Source organism: Acartia tonsa, chromosome 6, assembly GCF_053477335.1.
Source record: "Acartia tonsa isolate MP-2025a chromosome 6, ASM5347733v1, whole genome shotgun sequence".
NCBI lineage: Eukaryota > Metazoa > Arthropoda > Copepoda > Calanoida > Acartiidae > Acartia > Acartia tonsa.
The window spans coordinates 26,879,710-26,906,837 of record NC_137265.1 but is presented as its reverse complement, the minus strand read 5'-3'; the positions used below and the strand labels follow the sequence as shown (position 1 = coordinate 26,906,837).

The window sequence follows — 27,128 nt, the reverse complement described above, 5'->3', positions numbered from 1 at the left end:
AAATAATGCTATTTTGGCCAAAACTCTAATTTTACAGGGTGTCCAACAAAAAGTGTATTTTGGATATCTAGCGTAATACCCAAAATACCTGTCCGAAAAAAATCATTTTTTTTGGCTTAAATCCTGTGTTTTATCTGTGTGCATATGTGGTATATAACGGTTAGGACCACCCGGGACTATACGGTTGTCAAATATCACTTTGGGACACCCTGTAAATGTGATTTTTGCGTCTGTAGAGCTAAAACTTGGTCCAAATTGGCTATTTTTTTCAAATTACTCTAATATGTGTCTTAGTATGTTTGGCCATAGTGTTTTCTGACCAGATCAATATTTTCATATTTTTTGGACACCCTGTATTTTCAAAAAAAGAGAAAAAAAATTTTTGTTTTTTTTAAATTTTTTTTCTATTTTTAAGTTACTTAAAACTGTCATATAGATACAGATTTTGACTAATAACAATAATATTTGCCTATTTTACAATTTATTACACTTTTGGGACACCCTGTGCATGTTTTTGAAAAATGATGGTTTTTGCCCATTTTTGGGGGGAAGGAGTCGTTTTAGGGCCATAGACTATTTCTTCATTTTTGTAGAACTTTTTAAGACACATCATTGGTTTTTTATGCAAAAACCGCAAAAACCGAACCGTTTTGGCGTTATTCACCGCCAAAGGCAGAATTTTTTACGTTTTTTGCCGTTTCCGAGGTTCTAATGGGCATTTGTGGTAAGAAGACGTTGATTTATCAAGATAACTGTGAAATACCTTTATTTAGGCATTTTAATTTACTAAATTTCATGTGAAGTAAATTTTTTTGTATATCCAACCGATTTTTGTTAAAAGGAATTTCAAATGCGCATGATTTATGTTTCTTTTATCACTTATGTTATAGCAATTATTAATGTTATATTCACTTAATTTTCTTGTTTTAACAATTGAAATCCATCTCGACGAAAAACGGTTAGCTGCACAAAAAATTTTACTTTATATGAAATTTAGTAAATTAAATTACCTAAATAAAAGTATTTAAGAGGGATCTTGATAAATCAACGTTTTCTTACCACAAATGCCCATTACAACCTCCGGAACGGGAAAAACGTAAAAAAATTTTGCCTTTGGCGGTGAATAACGGCAAAACGGTTCGGTTTTTGCGGTTTTTGCATAAATAACAAATGATGTGTCTTGAAAAGTTCTACAAAAAGGAAGAAATAGTGTATGGCCCTAAAACGACTCCTTCCCCCCAGAAATGGGCAAAAACCATCATTTTTCAAAAACATGCACAGGGTGTCCCAAAAGTGTAAAAAATTGTAAAATAGGCAAATATTATTGTTATTAGTCAAAATCTGTATCTATATGACAGTTTTAAGTAACTTAAAAATAGAAAAAAAAATTTTAAAAAAACAAAAAAAATTTTTCTCTTTTTTTGAAAATACAGGGTGTCCAAAAAATACGAAAATATTGATCTGGTCAGAAAACACTATGGCCAAACATACTAAGACACATATAAGAGTAATTTGAAAAAAATAGCCAATTTGGACCAAGTTTTAGCTCTACAGACGCAAAAATCACATTTACAGGGTGTTCCAAAGTGATATTTGACAACCGTATAGTCCCGGGTGGTCCTAACCGTTATATACCACATATGCACACAGATAAAACACAGGATTTAAGCCAAAAAAAATGATTTTTTTCGGACAGGTATTTTGGGTATTACGCTAGATATCCAAAATACACTTTTTGTTGGACACCCTGTAAAATTAGAGTTTTGGCCAAAATAGCATTATTTGCGCTTTTTACATGAATAAACGATCATTTTGGTGTATAAAATGTATAGATTGGATGTAAGATTGATGAAAAAATTAATTTTTAAAATTGTGAAAAAATGGGTGTTTTTTACATTTTTGTTACCTACCTTCATAGATAGCTAGATATCTAGACATCCAGGGACTCTGAAACTTTTTTTTGGCCATCCAGCATCCTTGAATGACCCAACGGACCAAAATATAGAGTATTAACAAAATCGGAGAGGTAGTGCAGAAAAGTGGTACATTTGACAAATAATGCACCGTATATAAAAATATATTTAGAAAATTTGGCTCAGTTTTTTATTTTAAAAAGGAGTAGGTAAATTTTTTTGTCTGTAAATAAAAAATTTAGCTCAGTTAAATAAGAAAGGAGGTTTTTCTGTCTTAGAGTATTAATTAGGCTTTACTAGTAGGATTTGCTTAGAAGAACCTTGCAGACCTGTTTTTAAGTAAAAAAGGCCGTATTGTTTTGAGTTTTTTCAATAAAAAGTTGGCTTTAAACGGCTGAATTCTGTGACTGCTTAACCACTACCAGTCAAAGTAGATCTACCAGTTTAAAAGAACAATTATTTTTTATCTTTTAAAAGATAATGTTTTAGTCTTAATTTGTTTATATACAGTAAAAAAAAAATAATAGTTAAGTTACGTGCAATACGTTTTTGTAATATTTATAAAATATTTGAATTACTTTTAAAAAATTGTTTAAGTTATTTTGATTAAACGATAATTAATCCTTTTAAAAACCGTCTAAAAGCCTTTTAAATAAAAATAAAGGGAAGAGGGGGGGGGGGATGTAGTGACCCTTGCAACGACATACCAGCAATTTTATTTTAAGTGCTACTCTATTAGTTTTAGAGCTAAAAGGGGAAAATCTTTTAGGCTGGTCACTAAATACCCCAAGTATTAGTATTTTTTAAACCGCCACTTCCGCCGTTAACCGCCATTTTCCGTTACTTCACCGCCAAAAAAAAAAATTTGAAATAATTGAAGACCATGTTATTTTTTTTAAAAATTTTTCTCCTCACAAGCATTCCTGAGGGAGAGTTAAGCAATTTGGAATCATTTAAGACCATGTTTTTTTTTCCAAAAATTATTTTCTTAAAAAAGTTATTTTTTTCATATTTTTGTTTTTTAAGGTAATCTTTAAAAGTATGCGAGTACAAAAATATTTGAATTAAAAAAAACGATGGTACTGATCTATCTAAAAAGATTTTGTTTCAATATTTATAAAAGCTCAGGAGAGGCACTAAATTTAATATATGCAATATAAAATTTTTTTTGGCGGCGGCAAAAAATTACAGTCCTGCCACCGTTTTTTTTTAAAGATACTAAAAGATTTTACCCAATTATCTCTAATAATAAGAAAGAAGCACTCAAAATAAAATTGCTGGTATGTCGTGGCAAGGGTCACCACATTTTCTTCCTCCCCCTTTTTAGTAGCAAAACTACTTTATAATTCACTTTGTATGTCCGTCATTCTGTAACGCTATAGGAGAAATGGAATTTACTAAGCTTTTTTAAAAGATTAAACATTTTCATCAATAAAAAGCACATTTAATTATAAAACATTTAAGACTGTAGGACCGTTCTTATGCAGGTTTTAGGCTATTTTTTTATATTTGTCTACAAGTCCTAGGTGTTTATGGTCAGATTTTCAAAATTTTTAGTTAAAGACAAATATTTTCCGTCATTTGAAAAAACAGCAATGACAGTCCGACAACCTTTTTGCAGGTTTTTGGCTATTTTTTTATATTTTTCAGTTTTTCTTATATTTTTGGTGTTTATTGTCTGATTTAAAAAAAAATTTCAGTTAAAACAAGGATGACAACATCCATAAGTAGCGAAGCACAAAAAATCCTGGATGGAAATACGTAAAAGTAGATTTAAAGTGTATTTATTAAAATCAAGAATAGATTTATTGGAGAAAATAAACACGACACCTTGTTTTATTTTTAATGATGACGACAGTCAAAGTAGATTACATAAAAGATTCTAATAACAATAAGAAAAATTATTTTGATACTAATATCCCAAAAAAGTTTGAAAATGGGACCAAAAACGCCAAATATATGGGGAAATATGTAAAACATATAAAAATAGCCAAAAAGCTGATAAAAGGCAGTCTGACCGACATGGTTGTTTTCTTTAAACAACGGGAAATTTAATTTTGATATCTATAACTGAAAAAATTTTGAAAATCAGACCATAAACACTGAAGATATGGAGAATAATGTGAAAAATACAAAAATAGCCTAAAACCTGCAAAAAGGCAGTCTGGCCGTCATGGTTGTTCTTTAAACTATGGGAAATTTAATTCTTATGTCTATAACTGAAAAAAAATTTGAAAATTGGACCATAAACACTGAAGATATGGTGAAAATGTGAAAAATACAAAAATAGCCTAAAACCTGCAAAATGGCAGTGTGGCCGTCATGGTTGTTTTCTGTAAACGACAGGAAATTTAATTTTGATATCAATACCTGAAAAAATTTTGAAAATCGGACCATAAACACTGAAGATATGGAGAAAAATGTGAAAAATACAAAAATAGCCTAAAACCTGCTAAAAAGCGGTCCGACCGCCCTTGATGTTTTATAGTTAATTGTGCTCCTTAATAATGGGAATGTTGTGAAAAAATTTCAGCTGTCTATCTTTAATAGGAGCCGAGAAAATCACGTTTCCCCTATTCTGTCTCACACGGACAGACGGACGGACGGACATTTCGAATTATAGAGTAGCTTCGCTACTAAAAAAGAAACAATGGCCTTTTTGCCAGGGTGGAAAAAACCAAGGTTTTTTTTAAAAAGCCCAACTAAATTCGTAAAAACCCTGTTTTTTTTTCATTTAGGAGTCAATTACATTTAATATATTGATAAAATATTAATGTTTATTTTGTTGTAGGTAAAAGGTAAGCAAAATTTCACAAACAAGATAGATACTGAAGAAAGCTGGCATTCCGATCAATTATAAACCCTTTTAGCAAAGGTCCACAAAATATTCTATTAAGGGGAATGTGAGGTTATAAGCTTCAAAACATGGAACCTTCTCCTTTATTCTTAAGCTGTCAACACCCCCCTCATTCCCCTTTCTAGAAATTATTAAGGTCTTTCCCTTTTAAAATCCCCTGGATGGGACAGACGGTCATTGTTGTTTTCTTTAAACGACGGAAAATTTAATTTTGATATCTATAACTGAAAAATTTTGAAAATCGATTAATAAACACCAAAGATATGGGGGAAAATGTAAAATATATAAAAATAGCTAAAACCTGCAAAAAGGCAGTCTGACCGTCATTGTTGATTTCTTCAAAAGATGGGAAATTTAATTTTGATATCTTTAACTGAAAAAGTTTAAAAATCGGACCATAAACACAAATTATATGGGGGAAAATGTAAAAAATAGCCAAAAACCTGCAAAAAGGCAGTCTGATTGTCATGTTCTCCAAACGACGGAAAATTTAATTTTGATATATCTAACTGAAAAAATTTTGAAAATCGGACCATAAACACCAAAGATATGAGGAAAAATGTGGAAAATAAAAAAATAGCCCAAAACCTGCTAAAAAGCCGTCCGACCGCTATTGATGTTTTAAAGTTAATTGTGCTCCTAAATGATGGGAATGTTGTCAAAAAATTTCAGCCTTCTATCTTTTATAGGAGCTGAGTAAATCCCATTTCCCCCATAGCGTTTACGGACGGACTGACGGACAAAGTGAATTATAGAGTAGCTTCGCTACTAACAAAGGCCTATAAATTCATGTAAATCGCAAATGCTAATACACAAAATCCCTTCTATAAATTAAAATTAGTGGTTGAAAAGTTTGGACACTCAACTAATAAACCAACCAATCAAAGTTCAATTAAAATCCCCAAAGTTATTATGTCTACAAACAAGAAAACGCTATTATAAAACTTAGGAACTAGTATTATAATCAGCCCATTGTCCCCTACATCCTCTGCTTCCATATACACACAATAAGTAATAAATGCTCATCTATATGTGACCTCTAAATTAGAAATATAAAAATATAAATTTACGCGGCAGCGGCCGGCGGGAAACGGCTGCGGATTTTTATGAAATTTTAGTAGATCATGTAAACTTGTTAAAAAAGCTTAAACTGTTTTTAACCTATTTTTAAAACATATATCAAAAATATACTATGACACCAGTAGAATCAAACTGCAAATTGAATTAGGTCCCCAATAAATTTTTTTGGGGGGATTTAAAAATTAATTTTTACTGTTGCTGTGGTCCTTTTTGATCAGAGCAAAAGGTCTTTTTTTATTTGGTTAAAATTCATAGATTTTTAGAGTGTTTTGCTTCATAAATATTGTATTCTGGTATAGAGTAAAATTAGGTCTTTTGATTTAATCTAAATTAATTCATTAAAAAGTTAATTCTTTACAATATATGTTTTCTATCACTTATTTAAAACACATAAAAATCGGCTGTAAAGGGTTAAAATTGTGTAAGATGCTGTAAGATGACAACAAATGTTAATGCAATACAACAAATTTACTTTTGTCACATATACAAATATGATATAATATAAGATTATTCAAACTTATTTTTTAAATATTTATTAAAGTATGTATCTTTTATTTGTATGGTTTTCATTCGTTTCATTTTAATTAAATAAAAATTATTTAACTACATCGGAAATAAGTCACTTTGTGAAAACACTATTTTTTAAAATGTAAAGAATTGAAATGAAAGAAGACTTCTTATTGGTTCAGACTTCAGAATTATATGTTTAATTGCATATGTTAGATTTTTAAATGAAATTAATTGTTTTAGAAAAAAAAATATTTCCATTGAACAGAGTAATGTTTTTTTTATTGTATCAATATAAAGTGAATTATATAAATTGTTCTAAAAGCCACAATATTATTCCGAGTAAAAAAGACCTTTTGCTCTAGTCAAAATGACCAGAGCAACATTAAAAATAATTTTAAAAACAGTTTAATTTGAAAATTTTAACCCTCCAAGTCAAGAATTGCAGTTACAGGAAATATTTCAAGATCAAACCTGGAGCCCAGGGAGTAAGGGAGGGAACAATGGGAAATTAATTCAATTTTAGAGATTTCACTGAAAAGCAATGAAAATGGAAAAAAAATTACCAAAATTGTAAAGGGATCATGGTAATATAATTGAGAAAAAAATTAGTTTTAAGAAAAAAATAATTTACTTGAAAATTAAATTACAATATAGTAAACATTCTGTAAGGGGGGGGGGGGAAGTTCTGACACATTTGCGTAAACGGTAAGTATAGGCTTTATCTTTGGACTGAGAGGATAGGTTATTTGGGATAAAATCATTCTTATATGATGAATTTCCCCCAGATTTAAGATTTTTTGGATAGGCCTCCAGGTTCCGGAGCTCCAGGCCTCCAGGTGGTCTCTGGACAGGTAAAAAAATCAACATTTCTTATTTGAACAGTTAGAGGTAACTTTATAAAACAACATAACCTTCTTTTTATATATTATTTACATATTTGAAGAAAAAAGTACAATCGGCCTCCAGGTTCAGGTGCTGCAGGCCTCCAGGTGGCCTCTTGACAATTAAAACATCAAAATTTCTTATTTGAACAGTTAGAGGTAAGATTATAAAACAACATAACCTTCTTTTTATATATTATTTATATATTTAAAGAAAAAATTACAATCGGCCTCCAGGTTCAGGTGCTGCAGGCCTCCAGGTGGCCTCTGGACAGGTAAAAAATCAAAATTTCTTATTTGAACAGTGAGAGGTAAGTTTATAAAACAACATAAGCTTCTTTATGTATATTATTCATACATTTGAAGAAAAAATTGCATTCGGCCTCCAGGTTCAGGTGCTGCAGGCCTCCAGGTGGCCTCTGGACAGGTAAAAAATCCAAATTTCTTATTTGAACAGTTAGAGGCAAGTTTATAAAACAACGTAACCTTCTTTTACTATATTGTTCATATATTTGAAGAAAAAATTACAATCGGCCTCCAGGTTCAGGTGCTGCAGGCCTCCAGGTGGCCTCTGGACAGGTAAAAATTCAAATTTCTTATTTAAACAGTTAGAGGTAAGTTTATAAAACAACATAAGCTTCTTTTAATATCTTTAAAGCATCTAAAAATAAGCTCATTTTGTTTTTTAAATAAACTTAAACTCTAACTGTTCAAATAAATGTTTTTTAAATTTTTTTAGCTGTCCATAGACCACCTGGAGGCCTGCAGCACCTGAACCTGGAGGCCGATTGTAATTTTTTCTTCTAATATATAAATAATATATAAAAAGAAGCTTATGTTGTTTTATAAACTTACCTCTAACTGTTTAAATAAGAAAGGGGGGAGGCGGATGTGCCACTTTTTGAAACCAAAACTAAAAGTCAAAGGAACTCAACTAAAAAAAGAGTTACAGGTCTGACATTTTGCATGGCATTTGCTTTATAGGGGTACAATATGGAACTGTGAAGAAACAGCGGCACAACCGCCGAAAACCGCCGAGAAAAGGCAAAAAAATTTCGGCGGAAAACGGCGGTTTTTGGCGGTTGCGCCGCCGTTTCTTCACAGTTCCATATTGTACCCCTATAAAGCAACTGCCATGCAAAATCTCAGACCTGTAACTCTTTTTTTAGTTGAGTTCCTTTGTTGACTTTTACTTTTGGTTTCAAAAAGTGGCACATCCGCCTCCCCCCTTTGGATTTTTTACCTGTCCAGAGGCCACCTGGAGGCCTGCAGCACCTGAACCTGGAGGCCGATTGTAATTTTTTCTTCAAATATATAAATAATATATAAAAAAAAGCTTATGTTGTTTTATAAACTTACCTCTAACTGTTCAAATAAGAAATTTTGATTTTTTACCTGTCCAGAGGCCACCTGGAGGCCTGAGGCACCTGAACCTGGAGGCCGATTGTAATTTTTTCTTCAAATATATAAATAATATATAAAAAGAAGGTTATGTTGTTTTATAAACTTACCTCTAACTATTCAAATAAGAAATTTTGATTTTTACCTGTCCAGAGGCCACCTGGAGGCCTACAGCACCTGAACCTGGAGGCTGATTGTAATTTTTTCTTCAAATATATGAATAGTATATAAAAAGAAGCTTATGTTGTTTTATAAACTTACCTCTAACTGTTTTAAATACGAAATTTGGATTTTTTACCTGTCCAGAGGCCACCTGGAGGCCTGCAGCACCTGAACCTGGAGGCCGATTGTAATTTTTTCTTCAAATATATGAATAATATATATAAAGAAGCTTATGTTGTTTTATAATCTTACCTCTAACTGTTCAAATAAGAAATTTTGATTTTTTACCTGTCAAGAGGCCACCTGGAGGCCTGCAGTACCTGAACCTGGAGGCCGATTGTACTTTTTTCTTCAAATATGTAAATTATATATAAAAAGAAGGTTATGTTGTTTTATAAAGTTACCTCTAACTGTTCAAATAAGAAATGTTGATTTTTTTACCTGTCCAGAGGCCACCTGGAGGCCTACAGCACCTGAACCTGGAGGCCGATTGTAATTTTTTCTTCAAATATATGAATAGTATATAAAAAGAAGCTTAAGTTGTTTTATAAACTTACCTCTAACTGTTTTAATAAGAAATTTTGATTTTTTACCTGTCCAGAGGCCAACTGGAGGCCTGCAGCACCTGAACCTGGAGGCCGATTGTAATTTTTTCTTCAAATATAATAATAATATATAAAAAGAAGCTTCTGTTGTTTTATAAACTTACCTCTAACTGTTTAAATAAGAATTTTTTATATTTTTTTACCTGTCCAGAGACCACCTGGAGGCCTGGAGCTCCGGAACCTGGAGGCCTATCCAAAAAATCTTAAATCTGGGGGAAATTCATCATATAAGAATGATTTTATCCCTAATAACCTATCCTCTCAGTCCAAAGATAAAGCCTATACTCACCGTTTATGCAAATGTGTCAGAACATCCCCCCCCCCCTTAATCCCTAGAAAAATTACCCTTAGAACTTTATCAACCCTTCTCATATATTTTTAACTGCCACCTAAATTCAAGGGGCTCTTAGATCGTTTAATACATAAATATCACATACATAATACATATACATGAAATGACATTTTTCTGGGAAAAATATTTGTTAAAACCAGTCATCTAAGGACAAATTATTCTGTCTGCTATATTCAAAACTAACTCAGCTAGTAAACTGGGCATTGATGCGCTAGTACCCAAAGTCAATCAGAAACTGCTGAATTCTTACACATTCTCTTTAAGCCAGTACTTAAAGTCAGAGACTCTTAAAAATTGAATATTCGATCCATTCTCCCCTCCCTTACTCCCTGCCTGGAACTTGAAATTAACACCTTTTATCATATTGGGATGTTCTAGTATAGAATATTTTAGTATTTGGTAACATAAAATTCTTAATAAAAATCGACCAAAAAATTTACTCATTACATGTAGGACTCTGTCAGGTTTGCTGGTATCCTGTGTCCACCAAGATGGAGATATTAAAAAATATCAACTTTTTCTTTTTAATCTAAAAAAGTAAAAAATCAACAGATTTCTCTAGCAGGTCAATATCCAAAATACGACCAATAGTAGTTAAATATCAACGTAGATATTCAACTACTATTGAGCACAAAATTAAAGTTAATACGCTTTTATCTAACTAACACAAGAATAGAACAACATTTGTTCACAATATTTATTTAAGGAAGGGGTTTTAACACTAGCATGAAGGTAAACTTTTCTTAAAAATTAATAAGACAAATAAAAGGCTTTCTTTAGGGAAGCTATTTCAAAAAAAATATCCAAAATCCAAACAAATTTTACAATTCACAAGGAATTTTTTTTTGTCTAATAACCTATCATCTAACTCCTAAGACAAAGTCTAAGCTTATTGTTCACGCTAAAATATATAAATCTCCACCCCAAATATTGAGTAAAAATTACATTAAATGCAAAAAAATATCGATAGGTTTAGTTTGGAATTATCAACTGGCAGATAGTGTTAAAAGTGTGCAGCATTTCGATCCAACTCAGCTAGATCATCCATTATTTCTGCTGTAGAAGTTCCAATTTTGCGGGAAAATTCAGCTTTGTCAGTGACGGACAAATCAGAAAATGAGAAGACCAGATCTCCATCAATTATGCTTCGAGAGGGATTTCGCAAGTCGCGTGAAATAGTTCTGATTGTCCTATAGCCTCGTGGATTAAGGCCAGCAGTGTGTTCCAAACTGTTTGTAAGCACATTGTTTAACGTTAGTAAACGTCTATACACCTTTTCAGAAAGTGGAAGCAGATGACCTAAACAAAGCAAAATTAATTGCATGGGACTACGCATGAACAAGTAATTAGCCTACATAGGTTCAGGGAAGGTTAAGTTTTTTTTTCTGTCCCTTTTTTTGTGTACAAAGCTCCTGTATACTGCTAATATAAAAAAAAGGAAAAATTACCTAGAGAACCATCCAAGGTTGCATACCATGTAATATGTTTCTTCTCATTTTCTGGTAGAAGTCTCTGATTACATGTAGTATCAGTCAGTTTTGCCCGAACTCTCCACAGACAATTTATATGCTGGCCTATAATATATTATTTGTTAGTCCCGCTTGACCCTATAGGGTTAAAGGGTTGGCATAAAATAAACAAGTAAATACTAAGTTGGGTAAAAACTTATTAACTTACAAAATGTATCTTTTTTCGATAATTTTAACTCTATTTTGACTCATATGGAGTAACATTTTAATGCACCATCTCGTAATCAATGCGCAAATGAAACTTGGTATGAGTGTCCTTGGTAGGCATATTAACCCAAATCGAACAAAAAACGTAACGGCTAACGGCTCAGCCGTTTAGCCGTTTTTTATGATTATTTTTATGGCAAATTTATCATAAATTTCGTAGCTTTTCAAAACATAATTTTGCTTCAACTCATGTAAAATGATTACAAAACCATTTTTTAGATTTCTAGTACCAGCGGCTACCAACTAGAACCAGTTGAACGTCTAAGAGCGAAGAGTATGATGTGTAGAGATAAAGCTGGTGACTGTATTGCCCTGAAAATAGCTTAAATATAGCTTAACGGATGAGCCGCCGGCCGTTAGCCGTTACTTTTCTAATTTTTTGTTCGATTTTGGAAAAATAGACCTACTAAGGATAACTCAAGTTTCATAATGAAAGAGGACTATCCACGAACATGAGCAAGTGATTTTCCAACATTGATCCATAGTATTTTTTAGTAATTATACTAGGTTTATGTTAAATATTTGGTTTACAGTTAGTGTACATGTGGTATTCGGCAACCTTGAGCCATGTTCTATGGCAACCCTGACCTTGGTTCGGAGAAGGGCCGAGGGCCCTCCCCCGAGTACCGGGGAAGGGGTCAGCCTGACCCCTCCCTATGCTTTAAAATTAATGATAGATTTTGACAGCCTTATTATGGTTAAGCTGTATTGTTTGGTTCCCCCACCCTTTCCAGGGATGGGGGATCATTATTGCCCAATCTGATTATTGTATATGTATTTTATATTGATTTTGCTTTAGGATTATTTATTCCAATCTGTGTATTTATTATTTGTTGTATATAACTTTAGTAAACCTTAGACCCTGAATAAAGTAACATCTGAATAGACTCTGTTTATTATTTAGTGATTGCTAGAGAAGCGCAGCTTCTCTATAATATATGTGTCCACGTCTGTTCGCACTGCCGTAATCATTTGAACTTGGGTGTCTGCCATTTAACCGAGGCGGATACCACATACAGACAAACATCCTGTTACTTTATTTTAAGTATTTATCAATATTTTTAAAAATCTCTCATAATCTTTAAAAAAATAAAACCCCAAAAACCCCGGGTTTAATAAAAAAAAACACTGGGTTGAGTTATTTAAAATCAAGGATGACAACATTCACAAAAGCGAAGCTCTGAAACGGTAGGACAAACGATCATTAACACTTGTAGAGTGTAAGAACTGAATAATCAGAATATAATTGTAAAACAGTCGAAGCAAAATAAAATTATTAGTAAATTTGTTGTAAAACTGATTAAATACAGGATATTGTTAGAGGACCTACTTTTATGTTTAGCCTTATTAATTAGAAGCTGCACTTCTATTTTCTTATTGAGAGCTTATTCAAGTATTATAATTAATGTGTAAGTTGTCAATCACATCCAAGTTATTATACTTCAGACACTTTCCGCTTTTAATTTTACATGCCTTTAGGAATCAGCCTATAAACCATCTTATACCAAGAAAAAACAGTAATTTAACTACTTGAGTGTATTATTTATACATATATACATACATATATGACCATAAAAGGATATCTCTTACTGTAAAGATACTATTGTTTATTCGTATTGTGAATCTGTCAATATATATATTGTAAATTAACATATTATGATATTATGTATAACTCAGATTGTGATATCTTTTGAAACCCATGTATCAAAGCATCCTTGAGTTAACCTAAATTAAGCCACTACACATTTCATAAGCCAATAATTACTTTGACCTCGCTTCTCCCCTCTTAAACTAATTATCTAAGGTTAGATTCTTAGCTGCAAAAGTAAATTTAGTCAGTTCTTCAGTGACTCTTGTAGTATCCACTACTTCTCTTTTAACCCCATTTATTAGGTAATAATGATTTAGAATTCTAGGAGGCTTGATTTGTAATACTTTGCACTTAGGATCTTGGAGTATTTCATGCATTCATGCCCTTAACTATAGGCCTACATATGAATACACTATTACACCAAGAACTTATTCACTTCATTTCCTATTCAATCCATTTTCTTTCTTTTACTTGAATTATAGTAGCATGTTGTAATATATATGATTTACTATTTTATTTTAACTTATAACATATTCCATATGCTCCACAAACTGTAAATATAGCACATAGTATTAAAAGCCTTAATTTCTGATATATTATAAACTTGTACTGAGCGTAATTCACTATTATATACTTTAACACTTATATTTAACCGTCTTATCGCGTGGGCTTTTGCGATTAGTATACTGGTCGTAAATTCTAAGGCAGTTATTGGTTTTAAGATTTCGTTGAGCATTCTACCCAACACAACTAGCGTTGAGATACATATATATCCCTTAAGAAACTACTTCAAACATCCAAAGCAAGCGAAGCGTCTTATTTTTGAGCATTACTGTAGGAAACCGTATCGGCATCACCATCAGTATTTAAAAAAATCAGATCAATCGGATTATTTTATCACATAAAAATTAGCTGCTAAAAAAAGTTAAAAATCAACACGTTTAAAATGGACGTACGGAGTTGCTATGCTTTCTAAATCGTACCTAACTACTATGCAAAGTTTGAAATCGATAGGATAATTCTAACATGCCTGAATTAACGTAAAACCCTATCCGTTCCAAACGTACGGACCCTAATTATATAAAAGCTTCGCGTTCAAAAAAGTTTTTTTTCCAACTTTGGTTTTAATGGTTGTAAGAAAACCAAATAGTTTACCAATATGAATATCAGCTTTTCTTACGAGCTTCTCTCCTCCATCAGATTCCTTTGATTCTGGCGAATACACGAAAATGCTAAAAAGATTATCATTAACTATTTCAAAAGCAAATTTTATTCAACAATAACGCTACTTGCCCCCCTCCCCCCCCCCCCCCCTCCCAAAAAAATAGACAATTATTTCTAAATTGAAACAAAAATAGGAAATGTAAATAATAAAGCTGAAGTAACAACTGAGAATAGTTTACATTAAAATGGCCATCGGTCCAACATACGGAAAAGTTAGTTAAATATTCCAACATAAATGAACATTTTTTAACAATTTAATAAAGTTTAGAACAAAGAAGTTTAGTGTTATTAGTCGTGAAGCTATTCTATAATTCACTGTGTCTGTTCGTATATCAATCAGTCAATCCGTAACGCTTTTGGGAAATATGATTTTAGACTGTCTTTAAGACTACCTATTTTGAAATTTTTTACATTTCATTCCGTATTTTTGGTGATTTTGATCAGATTTTTATTTTTTTAGATAAGGTTATCAAAATTAAATTCCCCGTCATCCTCAGGGATTTTTGTTTTTATAGATTTTTCTAAATTTCTGTAAATAGGGTATCAAAATTAAATGTACTGTCGTTCTAAGGACGTTGTTCTGAGCATCCAGAAGTAATTTACATTATTGGTTTATAAGTCAGTCTATCAGTCATAATAAATATATTTGATAATACTTGAGAGAGGTTTCAACAATTGCTTTTAAATCTCCTTTTCCGATTTCATATCCATGATTTGTTTGCGCTTTCCTACTTATGGATGTTGTCATCTTTGTTTTTTTATTAAATAAGTATATCCTAATATAATTTTTTGATTTCTCTATTTCTCTTTTTGCAAAAGTTTTCTTATTATTATTAACAAGTTTAAGCTACATCAACTACATACAGTAAAAAGGAATATGCAAGTGATTCTAGGCACCTTCCAGCATTGAATCTGAGTATTTTTTGGTAAAATACACTAGGTTTATGATACCTAATTATAATTAAATCGATCTAGAAAATTTAGTTTTACCATGGTTTATATGTAAAAACTTTGAAATGATAAGCAATATCTACTCAAGATCACTACTGGAGGATGCTTAAAATCACTAGATCTCGTTCGTGCATAGTACCTTTTGTTTCCTTCCAGCGTTGCGTGTTCAATATTCTCTTTGGCTTTTCAGTCATTTCTTAGTAATTCTTAATATTAACCTGAGATTTCTCTGGGCATCAGTAGCAACAAATCCAAGCTGGCCATTGTCAATCACAAATTCTGCTGCATATACCTCAAGAGGATGAGAATCGCTGGATATTATTGAAAGCGTCCTAAAATAAAAACTTGTCGCAGCTGCAAAGAAACTTGTTATGATGATGAGTAATTTTACTCAATTCGTGACTAGTCGTCTATCTTGAAAACTAGTTGAGAAAATTGCGTAAACGTCTATCTAGCATCCCAGCCAATAAGCATATTTTAATAAAACTTGATGGAAAGATATATATAAAGTGTAAACTTAGTCAATCCCTAAAAATTTCAGCCTTCTATCTAGAACTAAGATAGAAAAAATCATGAAAACCTAAAAATCTAGGAATTAATCTGGCATCTCAATTGGTCCAACAATCTTAATGAAACTTAGTGAAAATTTGTATCCTAATACTTTAGCTGTTAGACATGACCTATCCGAAAATTTTTAAATACGTAACATTACACTAAGACTCTTGGAAGTAGATTTATAGGGTATATATTAAAATCAAGTATAGATTTATTGGATAAAATAAACACGAAACCTTGTTTTATTTAGTATGATGACGATGGTCAACAGGGGCGTCCAAGCTTTTTATTTTGGGGGGGTAAAAATTTTCTAAGGGGGGGGGGGGGGGGTAATACGTTTTTAGGGGGGGTAAATGCCGCAATTTTTTTTACCCCCCCCCCAAAAAAAAAATTTTCTACCCCGGGGGTGAAATTTGCTTGATGGGGTAATTACCCCCCCTGAAATCTGTTGGCAGGGGTAAATTTTGTTTACCCTCCCCCTTAAAGTTTACCGTCGGGGTAAATTTTTTTTTGGGGGGGGTAATTTAAATTTTATTAAATATTTAGTATTAAAAATATACACTGAAGATATGGAGAAAAATGTTAAAAATATAAAAATAGCCTAAAACCTGCTAAAAGGCAGTCTGGCCATCATGGTTGTTTTCTTTAAAAGACGGAAATTTAATTTTGATATCTATAGGTATAACTGAAAAAATTTTGTAAATCGGACCATAAACACTGAAGATATGGAAAAATGTGAAAAATATAAAAATAGCCTATAACCTGCTAAAAGGCAGTCTGGCCTTGATGATTGTTATCTTTAAACGAAGGAAAATTTAATTTTGATATTTATAATTGAAAAAATTTTAAAAATCGGACCATAAACACTGAAGATATGGAAGAAAATGTGAAAAATATAAATATAGCCTAAAACCTGCAAAAAGGCAGTCTGGCCTTCATGATTGTTTTCTTTAAACGAAGGAAAATTTAATTTTGATATTTATAACTGAAAAAATTTTGAAAATCGGACCATAAACACTGAAGATATGGAGAAAAATGTGAAAACTATAAAGATAGCCTAAAACCTGCTAAAAAGCGGTCCGACCACCAATGATGTTTTATAGTCAATTGTGCTCCTTAATGATGGAAATGTTGTCAAAAATTTTTAGCATGCTATCTTTTATAGGAGCTGAGTAAATTCCATTTCCCCCATAGCGTTACGGACGGACTGACGGACGGACAAAGTGAATTATAGAGTAGCTTCGCTACTAAAAATGTAAAAAAAACAATAAGGTTTTATCTGAATTCTAAATATAAGGCACAATAATTCTTAGTATCCAACTCTATTAGAGACTCTATAAAGAAAATTACCTGTAGTCAGGTTGATACTGGAGCACACTAATGCTTTGATAAACATCCGCAATCAACAGAAAGTTTTTGAGAGTGTGAATCTGATGAATGTAGATATTCGTGTCTATGAATGCTATCCCATGAAGGTCTCCGTTCTAAACAGATTTGCTCATGCGGAACGACAAAATAGCTTTGCAACATTTACTTATGGAAAATAGCCTCAATCGTTAATAATGATCATGGCCGCAGCTCGGGCGCTCGGCCATATAACCAAATCTTACCCACCTATATATATGTATTAAGATGACTAAAGGGGGGAGTTCTGACACATTTACGTAAACCTGGTGTATAGGCTTTATCTTAGGACTGAGAGGATAGGTTATTAGTGATAAAATCATTCTTATATGATGAATCCACAGATTTTAGATTTTTTGGAGCTCCAGGCCTCCAGGTGGTCTCTGTACAGGTAAAAAAAAAAAAAAAATTTTTTTAAGAGTTAGAAGTCAGCTTATGAGACAAAATATGTATGTTTTTTTTCTACAAATATGTGAATAACAATCAAAAAGAAGCATATTTTGTTTAGTAAGTTAACCTCTAACTCTTCAAAAAAAAATCATATTTTTATTTTTTACCTGTACTGAGACCACCTGGAGGCCTGGAGCTCCGGAACCTGGAGGCCTATCCAAAATCTTAAATCTGGGGGAAATTCATCATATAAGCATGATTTTATCTTTAATAACCTATCTTCTCAGTCCAAAGATAAAGCCTATACACCAGGTTTACGCAAATGTGTCAGAACTTCCCCCCCCCCCTTGATTAGAATTAAAATTTCGTGAAATTTACAACAAGGATGACAACATCCATAAGTAGCGAAGCACAAAAATCATCGATGGGAATACGTACAAGTAGATTTAAAGGGTATTTATTAAAATCAAGAATAGATTTATTGGATAAAATAAACACAAAACCTTGTTTTATTTTGTATGATGACGATGGTCAAAGTAAATTACATTAAAGATGCACATAACAATGGGGAAAATTATTTTGATCCTGATATCCCAAAAAAGTTAGATAAAAAAAAACAAAGATATGAGGAAATATGTAAAACATATAAAAATAGCCAAAAACCTGATAAAAGGCAATCTGGCCGCTATGGTTGTTTTCTTAAAACGACAGAAAATAAAATTTTTATATCCTTAACTTAAAAAATTTGGAAAATCGGACCATAAACACTGAAGATATGGAGAAAAATGTGAAAAATATAAAAATAGCCTAAAACCTGCTAAAAAGGCAGTTTGGCCGTCATGGTTGTTTTCTTTAAAAGACGGGAAATTTAATTTTGATATCAATAATTGAAAAAATTTTGAAAATCGGACCATAAACACTGAAAATATGGAGAAAAATGTGAAAAATATAAAAATAGCCTAAAACCTGCTATAAAGGCAGTCTGGCCTGCATCGTTGTTTTCTTTAAACGACGGGAAATTTAATTTTGATATCTATAACTAAAAAAAATTTGAAAATCGGACCATAAAAACTGAAGATATGGAGAAAAATGTAAAAAATATAAAAATAGCCTAAAACCTGCTAAAAAGCGGTCCGACCGCCAATGATGTTTTATAGTCAATTGTGCTCCTTAATGATGGGAATGTTGTCAAAAAATTTCAGCATTCTATCTTTTATAGGAGCTGAGTAAATCCCATTTCCCCCATAGCGTTACGGACGTACTGACGGACGGACGGACTGACGGACGGACATAGTGAATTATAGAGTAGCTTCGCTACTAAACATAGTGAATTATAGAGTAGCTTCGCTACTAAAAAGTGGTTGGGAGATTTTTAAATTTATATATTTTTTTACAATTTTGTGGTAAAGTTAGATTATATGGAAGGCAGTGGCGTGCAAACGGAAGGGAGCATTTGGGGCAATCCAAATTTTTTAAGTCAAGGATATACATATTAAATTTCCTGTCGTTTTAAGAAAACAACCATGGCGGTCGAACTGCCTTTTAGCAGGCTTTTTGCTATTTTTATATGTTTTACACATTTCCCTATATCTTTGGTGTTTTTGGTCCAATTTCAAAACTTTTTTTTGGGATATCAGTATCAAACTAATTTTTCCCATTGTTATGAGCATGTTTCATTTAATTTTCTTTGACCTTCATCATTGTACAAAATATGTGGTTTATTTATTTTCTCCAATAAATCTATTCTTAATTTTAATAAATACACTTTAAATCTACTTGTATGTATTCCCATCCATTATTTTTTTGTGCTTAGCTACTTATGGATGTCGTCATCTTTGTTTCGATAAAAACATTTGTAAACATCAAAGAGTTAATCAAAAAGTTATTTTATGTAAAAAAAACAGCGTTGATATTTATCTAAGTCTTTTTCTAAAAACTGAATGTTTGCCTATATGAATAACTATATAATGTCATATGATGTTTATGATAAGTTTATGATTTATTTGTGTAAAGGGGGTGCAAATATTTTTAGGTGTTTTAGATGTTGATATAACTTTTTATCTACTCTATAATTCACTATGACTGTCAGTCCGTAATGCTATGGGGGAATACTAATGCTATAAGATTTTCTCAACTGCAATTAAAGATAGAAGGCTGAAACTTAATGTTAACATTCCCATCATTAAGGAACATAATTAACTTTTAAAAATTTATGGAAGTTGGACTGCTTTTCAGGAGGTTTTTTTTGCTATTTTTGTATCTTTCACATTTCCCCCATTTTTTTGGTACAATTTTGTGTATAGTCCCTTTCTTGGCAATGCCTCTTTTCGGGCATTTCCTTGAATTTTATCAATGAACTTTCCCCTATTTCTAGCCCCTGCCGGGCCAATTGCCTAACCCTGCAGGGCAATCACCTAACCTAACTTAACCTATAATAACCTATTAAAAATACGACGAAATACCCCTTAAGAGGCATTGCCATGAAAGGGGCTATACCTCAAAGTTTCCCCTATTTCTAAGAGATTTTTGTATCTGTAGATGAAAGGACAAGTAATTTTTTATTTATTTTTAACATATTTCTTCATATCTTAGGTTTTTATGGTCCAATAAATTTTTTTGTGGATTATAATATCAAAATAAAATTTTTCTTGTTCTGAGCATTTATTATGCAATTTAATTTGACTCATCACAAAACATAAATGAAAAAGGATTTGTGACTTTTTCTTCTAAAAAATATAGGGTCAAGCGGGGCCGGGCATAAACCGGTATAGGGCATTACCGATAATTTTTTACCCACCTTCAGAAAATGACATTTTTCTCCATGTTCTAATCGACTGACAGAAAAAAACATAAAATCGAATTTGTTCGTTATTAAATTGCCTACAAAAGTATATAATGAAATTTTTGTGAGATGAATTTTAAGGGTACTTTTTGGGTCTCAAAGTCGGACGAATTTTTTTTTCTCAAAGTTGTTTCCTAGGTATGGTGTATAAAGATCGACCTACACAAAAATTTGTAAGACCTGGAACTGATACGTAATGACCCTTTGAACTAAGAATTGCCCCCTCTTTCCAAATCCGTTAAGAGCCCAAATATATAGTTAATATTTTTTTCCAAAGTGTGCAAAGTTCGCCCGGGGTATTTCTTGGTAATGTCGAAAAAAAATTCAAAATCAATTTTCAGTTTTTCTTTGGTAAAATCTAAAATTCAATATGGGCTTTTTGAGAATTAGGCCAAAAAGTGAATAGGTTTTTTTTTATAAAAAATTTTATTTTATTTTTTTAGAAAATTTTTTGTGAGAAAAAAAATCGAAATTTCTCGTCTTTAAAAAAAATGATTTTTGACATAGAAGGAATAGTCCGATCCTCATGAAAATTTTTGTGGATAATCCCTATAACCTATACTAATTGTGATTATTTATGTTTGACTGGCCGTTTGGCCGTTTTTCATCGATTTTTTTTAGGTTGAGAAGACGTTACCCACAATGCCCCACCGTGGGGCATTGGTCAGTAATTTTTTTGAGTCCAATTATGACAAACTTCTAAAAGTCCTAGGATAACGTCCTTTTAGGACCTAATAGTTCTTTCTGTAAGCTTTCTAATGGTCTTGGTCCCATTTACAAATATTAATATTTACCCTATTTTTTTCAAAAAACCGAAAAAAGTTACCGGTTCAGCCCTGTCTTACCCTACAAAAAAGAATAAAATGAAAATTTTGTGAGATGAATTTTAAGGGTACTTTTTGGGTCTCAAAGTCGGACGAAAATTTTATTTTCAAAAAAATTTTAACCTAGGTGTGTAAAGATCGACCTACACAAAAATTGGTAAGACCTAGAACTGATCTGTAATAACCCTTTGAACTAAGAATTGCCTGCTCTTTCCAAATCTGTTGAGAGCTTAAATGTAGAGTTCATATTTTTTTCAAAAATGACTAAAAAAACATAGCAAAAACATAGCAAATTCTTGCAAACATAGCAAATTCTTGCAAAACATAGCATTTCTGTCCTTCACCTAGCAAATTCTTGCAAAACATAGCATTTCTGTCCTTCACATAGCAAATTCTTGCAAAACATAGCAAATTCTTGCAAAACATAGCATTTCTGTCCTTCACATAGCAAATTCTTGCAAAACATAGCAAATTCTAAGGACACTAGGTGCCCATATCTTGAGAACGGGTGGTCTTAGAGCGCTGAAACTCTGTTTTTGAGTTTAAGACCCATATATATAAGTTTAGAAAGAATTTGCTATGTTTTGCAAGAATTTGCTATGTGAAGGACAGAAATGCTATGTTTTGCAAGAATTTGCTATGTGAAGGACAGAAATGCTATGTTTTGCAAGAATTTGCTATGTGAAGGACAGAAATGCTATGTTTTGTGAGGTTTTGCTAAGTGAAGGACAGATAAGCTAAGTTTTGCAAGATGAAGGACATAAGCAGCCTTCCTAATGTAAGAATTTGTCAGACAAAGGACATAAGTCACCTCCCTTAAGTTAGATTTTGTTAGATGAAGGACATAAGTAGCCTTCCCTAGACTATTTTCCAGTGACTTCAGTTCTAATTAGGAATGACTTTGTTTTCTTTCCATGATCCGAATGTTTTTTTACATTAGGTAAATTTTTGGTAAATTATTTCCAAATGATGAGTTTTTATCTTCCCCCCCCCCCCTAATTCTTTTAATGGGGGTTATTTATCTTCTTTCTGTGATTTTATAACATCCCCCTCCACCCAAAAAAATGTTTGGTGTTGGTGGGGGGGGGGGGGGGTGGGGGAAGGGTTAAATTATCTTTAGGGATTAGGAGGCCTATAATCAAATAACCCCACCTCCTTAACCCTTAACAGTTGAGAATTTGCTATGTGAAGGACAGAAATGCTATATTTTGCAAGAATTTGCTATGTTTTGCAAGAATTTGCTATGTTTTGCAAGAATTTGCTATGTTTTGCAAGAATTTGCTATGTTTTGCAAGAATTTGCTATGTTTTGCAAGAATTTGCTATGTTTTGCAAGAATTTGCTATGTTTTGCAAGAATTTGCTATGTTTCCCCCCTCCCCCTAATTCTTTTAATGGGGGTTATTTATCTTCCGTTTTTTTCTATGTCATTTTCTGTGTGTGAAAGATAAAGAGCCCAAACTGCGTGACTTTTTAAGTATGGATATGACACATAACTTAGAGTTGGAATTTTTTTAATATCTTCATCCCAGCGGGCACAGGATGCCAGCAAACCTGGCAGGGTCATACAGGTAAAGAGCAAATATATTTTTTTGAATTTAACAAAGCATTTTATCTTGCCAAAATACTAAAAAATCCTTTAGTAGTACATTCTTATATCATATACAGGTGTTCAAGTCAATTACAGGTTCCAGGTATGATCCTGCAGGTCCTGATCCTCAAGGTATCCAGAAATTTTTTAGAAGCCTCCTGTGGCCGCAATTTTTTACTTAACTTAGACTTTTCTTACATGTCTACACAACCAATTAAAATTTCATAAAGATCCGCCGCCGTTTTCCCACCAACCACCGCGGCTGGCAGCTGCCAAGTACAGCTGCGGCCGATGAAATTTATATTTTGATATCTATAATGTAAAATTTACATAAAGATAAACAATTTCTGCAAAAAAATTCTTCTAGCTTAAAAAATAAGAAAATTACAGCCGTTTGAAATTTTTAAGTAAACAAGGATGACAACATCCATAAAAGCGAAGCACTGAAACGGTAGGACTAACGGACACTAACACTTGTATAGTGTCAGAACTGAATAATGTTTATGGACATAATTACATTTTTAGGACTTGATTATAGAGTTGCTTCGCTTATAATATTGTACTTTGTTGTCCCAGGAATAAGTATACCAAAAATTAGATCAATCGGATTATTAGATCACATAAAAATGTTGTTAAAAAAGTAAAAAAATCAACATGTTTAAAATGGACGTACGGACATTCTTGTAATGATTATAGAGTTGCTACGCTTTCTAAATCGTACCTAACTACTACAGGAATCACCATGCAAAGTTTGAAATCAATAGGACAAATCTAACATGCCTAAATTAGCGAAAAAAGCTATCCGTTACGGACGGACGGACGTACGGACGGACCTGCCCTAATTATAGAAAAGCTTCGCTTTTAAATAGGACCTAAAACAAAGGTTGTTAAATAAAAGGGTGAAGGAAGCGAAAATTGACTTTGACTTACTTAGGGTCGAAAATTTATTATCAAACAGGGGACATGCACAAAAATTCTTAGCCCTCTAGCTTTAATAGGAACTGAGACCGATTAAGGTGCGGCAAGGGGCCCAACTGTTAAGGGTTAAAAAAAACACCCTTATTTAACATTAATATATATAATCAAAATGCCCCCCCCCCCCTAAAGCAAAGTGCCCCCTGGGGTTGGGGGGGGTGGGGGGGGGGCAAAATTTTGCAAAATCTTTAAAATGCCCCACCCTCCCTAGACAAAGTACTTCGCACGCCACTGATGGCAGGAGGCCGAGCGCCGCAGCTAGGCATGCCACCTGGGGGCCTAGCGCTGCGGCTAGGCAGGCCAGGGAGCTAAATGCGATGCCATGATCATTATTAAAAATTGATGCTATTTTCCTTAAGTAAATTTCTTGAGGCTATTTTGTCTAAATCCTAACTGATGAACTAAACTACATTTATAGTGCATATATTTGAAAAATTTCAATTTTCTGAGCTGGAAAATAATACCAAAAATAGTGGCGGCTTATCCATATGGCAGCTGGGTAACGACCACAGCTCAGCTGGGAGTGGCCAAGAGTATAATGAGTACATAAAGCTTGTGACGTGTCCAGGGGTATGTTTTTATGGGTGCTCATCTCAAAAATACCCATCCAAATGGCAGCTGGGTAATAGCTGAAACTGTCAAAAACGGCTGAGAACAGCTATCAACAGCCAAAAGTATATTTTGTAGATAGGGCTTGTGACATGTCTAAGGATAGGTTTTTATGGGTGCTTAGCTCAAAAATACTACCAAAAATAGTGAAGGCCCATCCATATGGCAGCTGGGTAACAGCCGCAGCTCAGCCATTAGCCGAATTTTTTTGAAGACTTTTAAGGGATATCAAAATTTTAATATTTCAGTGAAATCAAAATTCTCCCAATTAATATTTTAACTTTATTTCATTGGACAAATTACTTTTAACACTTCAATTTCTAGATTTAGCTGTTATAACAGCTGAAAACAGCTGAGCACAGCTACCAACAGATAAAAGTACAAGTTAAAGATATAATACTTTTCAAACTTGAAAAAGTATTTCTAAAAGGATAACGTGCTTCTGAAATATTAAATTTTTTTATATCCTTAAAGCTTAAAGTCTAAAAAAAGCCCGTTCTAGCCGTTTGACAGCTGGTACTAGAAAGGGGGGAGGCGGATGTGCCACTTTTTGAAACCAAAAGTAAAACGTGCATGATCTCAGTCCATAAAAGAGTTACAGCTTTAAAATTCGGCACAGCAATTGCTTTTGTGGAGAACAATATGGAACTGTGAAGAAACGGCAGCGGAACCGCCGCTCCCGCCGAAAACCGCTGTTTCCCGCCGAATTTTTTTTTGCCTTTTTTTGTTAAACAGTTTTCAATCATCTGAGATAAACTTTGTTTCTCATAAACATTTTCCTTATATTTTCACGTGACACTATTAAAAAAAAGTGCAACTTTAAAAACTTACATGTGTCAAGTGAAAATATAAGCAAAATTTTTTTTGAAAAAAAAGTTTATCTCAGATGATTAAAAATTGTCTATTATGGCGAGATAAGGCAAAAAAAATTCGGCGGGAAACGGCGGTTTTCGGCGGCAGTCGCGGACCCAACTTCGTTTCTTCACAGAGCCATGTTGTTCTCAACAATAGCAACTGCTGTGCCGAATTCTAGAGCTGTAACTCTTTTATGGGCTGAAATCATGCAAGTTTTACTTTTGGTTTCAAAAAGTGGCACATCCGCCTCCCCCCTTTAAAAAATGATTTTTGCTTTTACTTACCATGAATTAAACCAAAAATATGTCTTAAAAAGTTGATTGCTACCTAATTAATGATGAATTTGCCCTGAAAATAGGCAAAAACAGCTAAACGGCTGAGCCTCCAGCCGTTACTTTCCGAACTTTTTGTTCGATTTAGAGAAAATAGACCTACCAAGGATTACTCATGCAAAATTTCAGATAGAAATTCGAATTCTAATTACGAGATGGTTGCATTGACCCCCACCCCCTCATATTCTAATTAGTTTTATTCTCACCTTGAATTGCCATATATAAATCTTCTGTCCAACAGTTGTGACAAGATAACCTGAAATAGCAAAATGGGAATAAATGAACAATCCACGAAGATTGCCTAGACAAAGAGGACTATCCACGAGCAAGAGCAAGCGATTCTAAGCATCTTCCTGCATTGACCCATAGTATTTTTTAGTAAATATACTAGGTTTATGTTTAACATTTGCTTTATCGACTAAAAAGTTAGGTTTCACCATGGTTTTATATGAAAAAAAAACTTTGAAATGTTAAGCATTGTTTGGTGCAATATCATCGAATGTTTTGATGATTTCAAACTGTTGTTTAAAAGCTTTGACACAAAAGTATATTATTGCGATTAAAAATGTATATTTAAAAAAAGGGTTTGTAACTTGTTAACAGTTTAATTACTGTACTTTTGCAATTTACAACATTTTATGCTTTTCTGCATTTTATTTTGTCCTTTGAACTCAACAAAGCATTTGATGATATTACTTTAAAAATTGCTTTACATTTCAAAGTTTTCTCATATAAAACCATGGTGAAACCTAATTTTTTACCTAGTCGATAAAGCAAATATTAAACATAAATCTAGTGTATTTACTAAAAAAATACTATGGGTCAATGCTGAAAGATGCTTAGAATTACTTGCTCTTGCTCGTGGATAGTCCACTTTGTCTAGGCAATTACTTTTACTGTGTTATTCTCAACTATTATGATAGTATTGTGATAAAGAAGTTCAGTAAACTTACCTGACACTGCTGCTAGTGCTGTTACGGGACCTTTCTGCTCTTTGTCATAAACAGTTTTGATTTTGTGTTTTGTAAGAGGTTGTCCAGGTTCAGGTACTACTTCTATCACATCATATATCTATAAATAAATACATATTTCAATTGTTGATTAAAACTAAGGTATTAAATACAGACTGGCCAGCCAATTTTGAAAATAAAAAACGTACATAACGTACACAAAAAAATACGTTACGTACATAAAAAAGTAAAAAAACGTACAAAAAACGTACATTTCTAATAAAAATAAGTTAAATAATTTCCTAGTTACCTATTATCAATACATTTAAGTCTACTAGCAGCTACCTATAAAGGAGAACCATAGCGAACTGACAAGACACAAGATATCCTATTACTCTATTTAAAAGAACTAGCGTCTACTCTCCTAAAGGCCTCTAGGGGCACTTGAGGAGGGGAGAGTTGAATTCAATAAAAAAACATGGATGACAACATACATAAGTAGCGAAGCTCAAAAGTTATTTATAGACATCTGGAAAAAAA

General features: G+C 32.7%; 1 protein-coding gene across 1 annotated transcript in view; it reads right to left on the bottom strand.

Moving 5' to 3' along the window:
• Positions 1–10,444: 10,444 nt before the first annotated feature.
• The window catches only part of Cpsf160 (cleavage and polyadenylation specificity factor subunit 1), an 89,507-nt gene continuing 72,823 nt past the window's right edge, over positions 10,445–27,128 (bottom strand). Inside the window, exons 35-41 of the mRNA XM_080164137.1 lie at positions 26,592–26,709; positions 25,845–25,894; positions 17,169–17,302; positions 15,482–15,595; positions 14,244–14,320; positions 11,210–11,335; positions 10,445–11,060 (exon numbers count right to left, since the gene is read on the bottom strand). Coding sequence (XP_080020263.1) covers positions 10,765–11,060; positions 11,210–11,335; positions 14,244–14,320; positions 15,482–15,595; positions 17,169–17,302; positions 25,845–25,894; positions 26,592–26,709 — 915 coding nt within the window. The 3' untranslated portion in view covers positions 10,445–10,764. The remainder of the gene's footprint in view (positions 11,061–11,209; positions 11,336–14,243; positions 14,321–15,481; positions 15,596–17,168; positions 17,303–25,844; positions 25,895–26,591; positions 26,710–27,128) is intronic.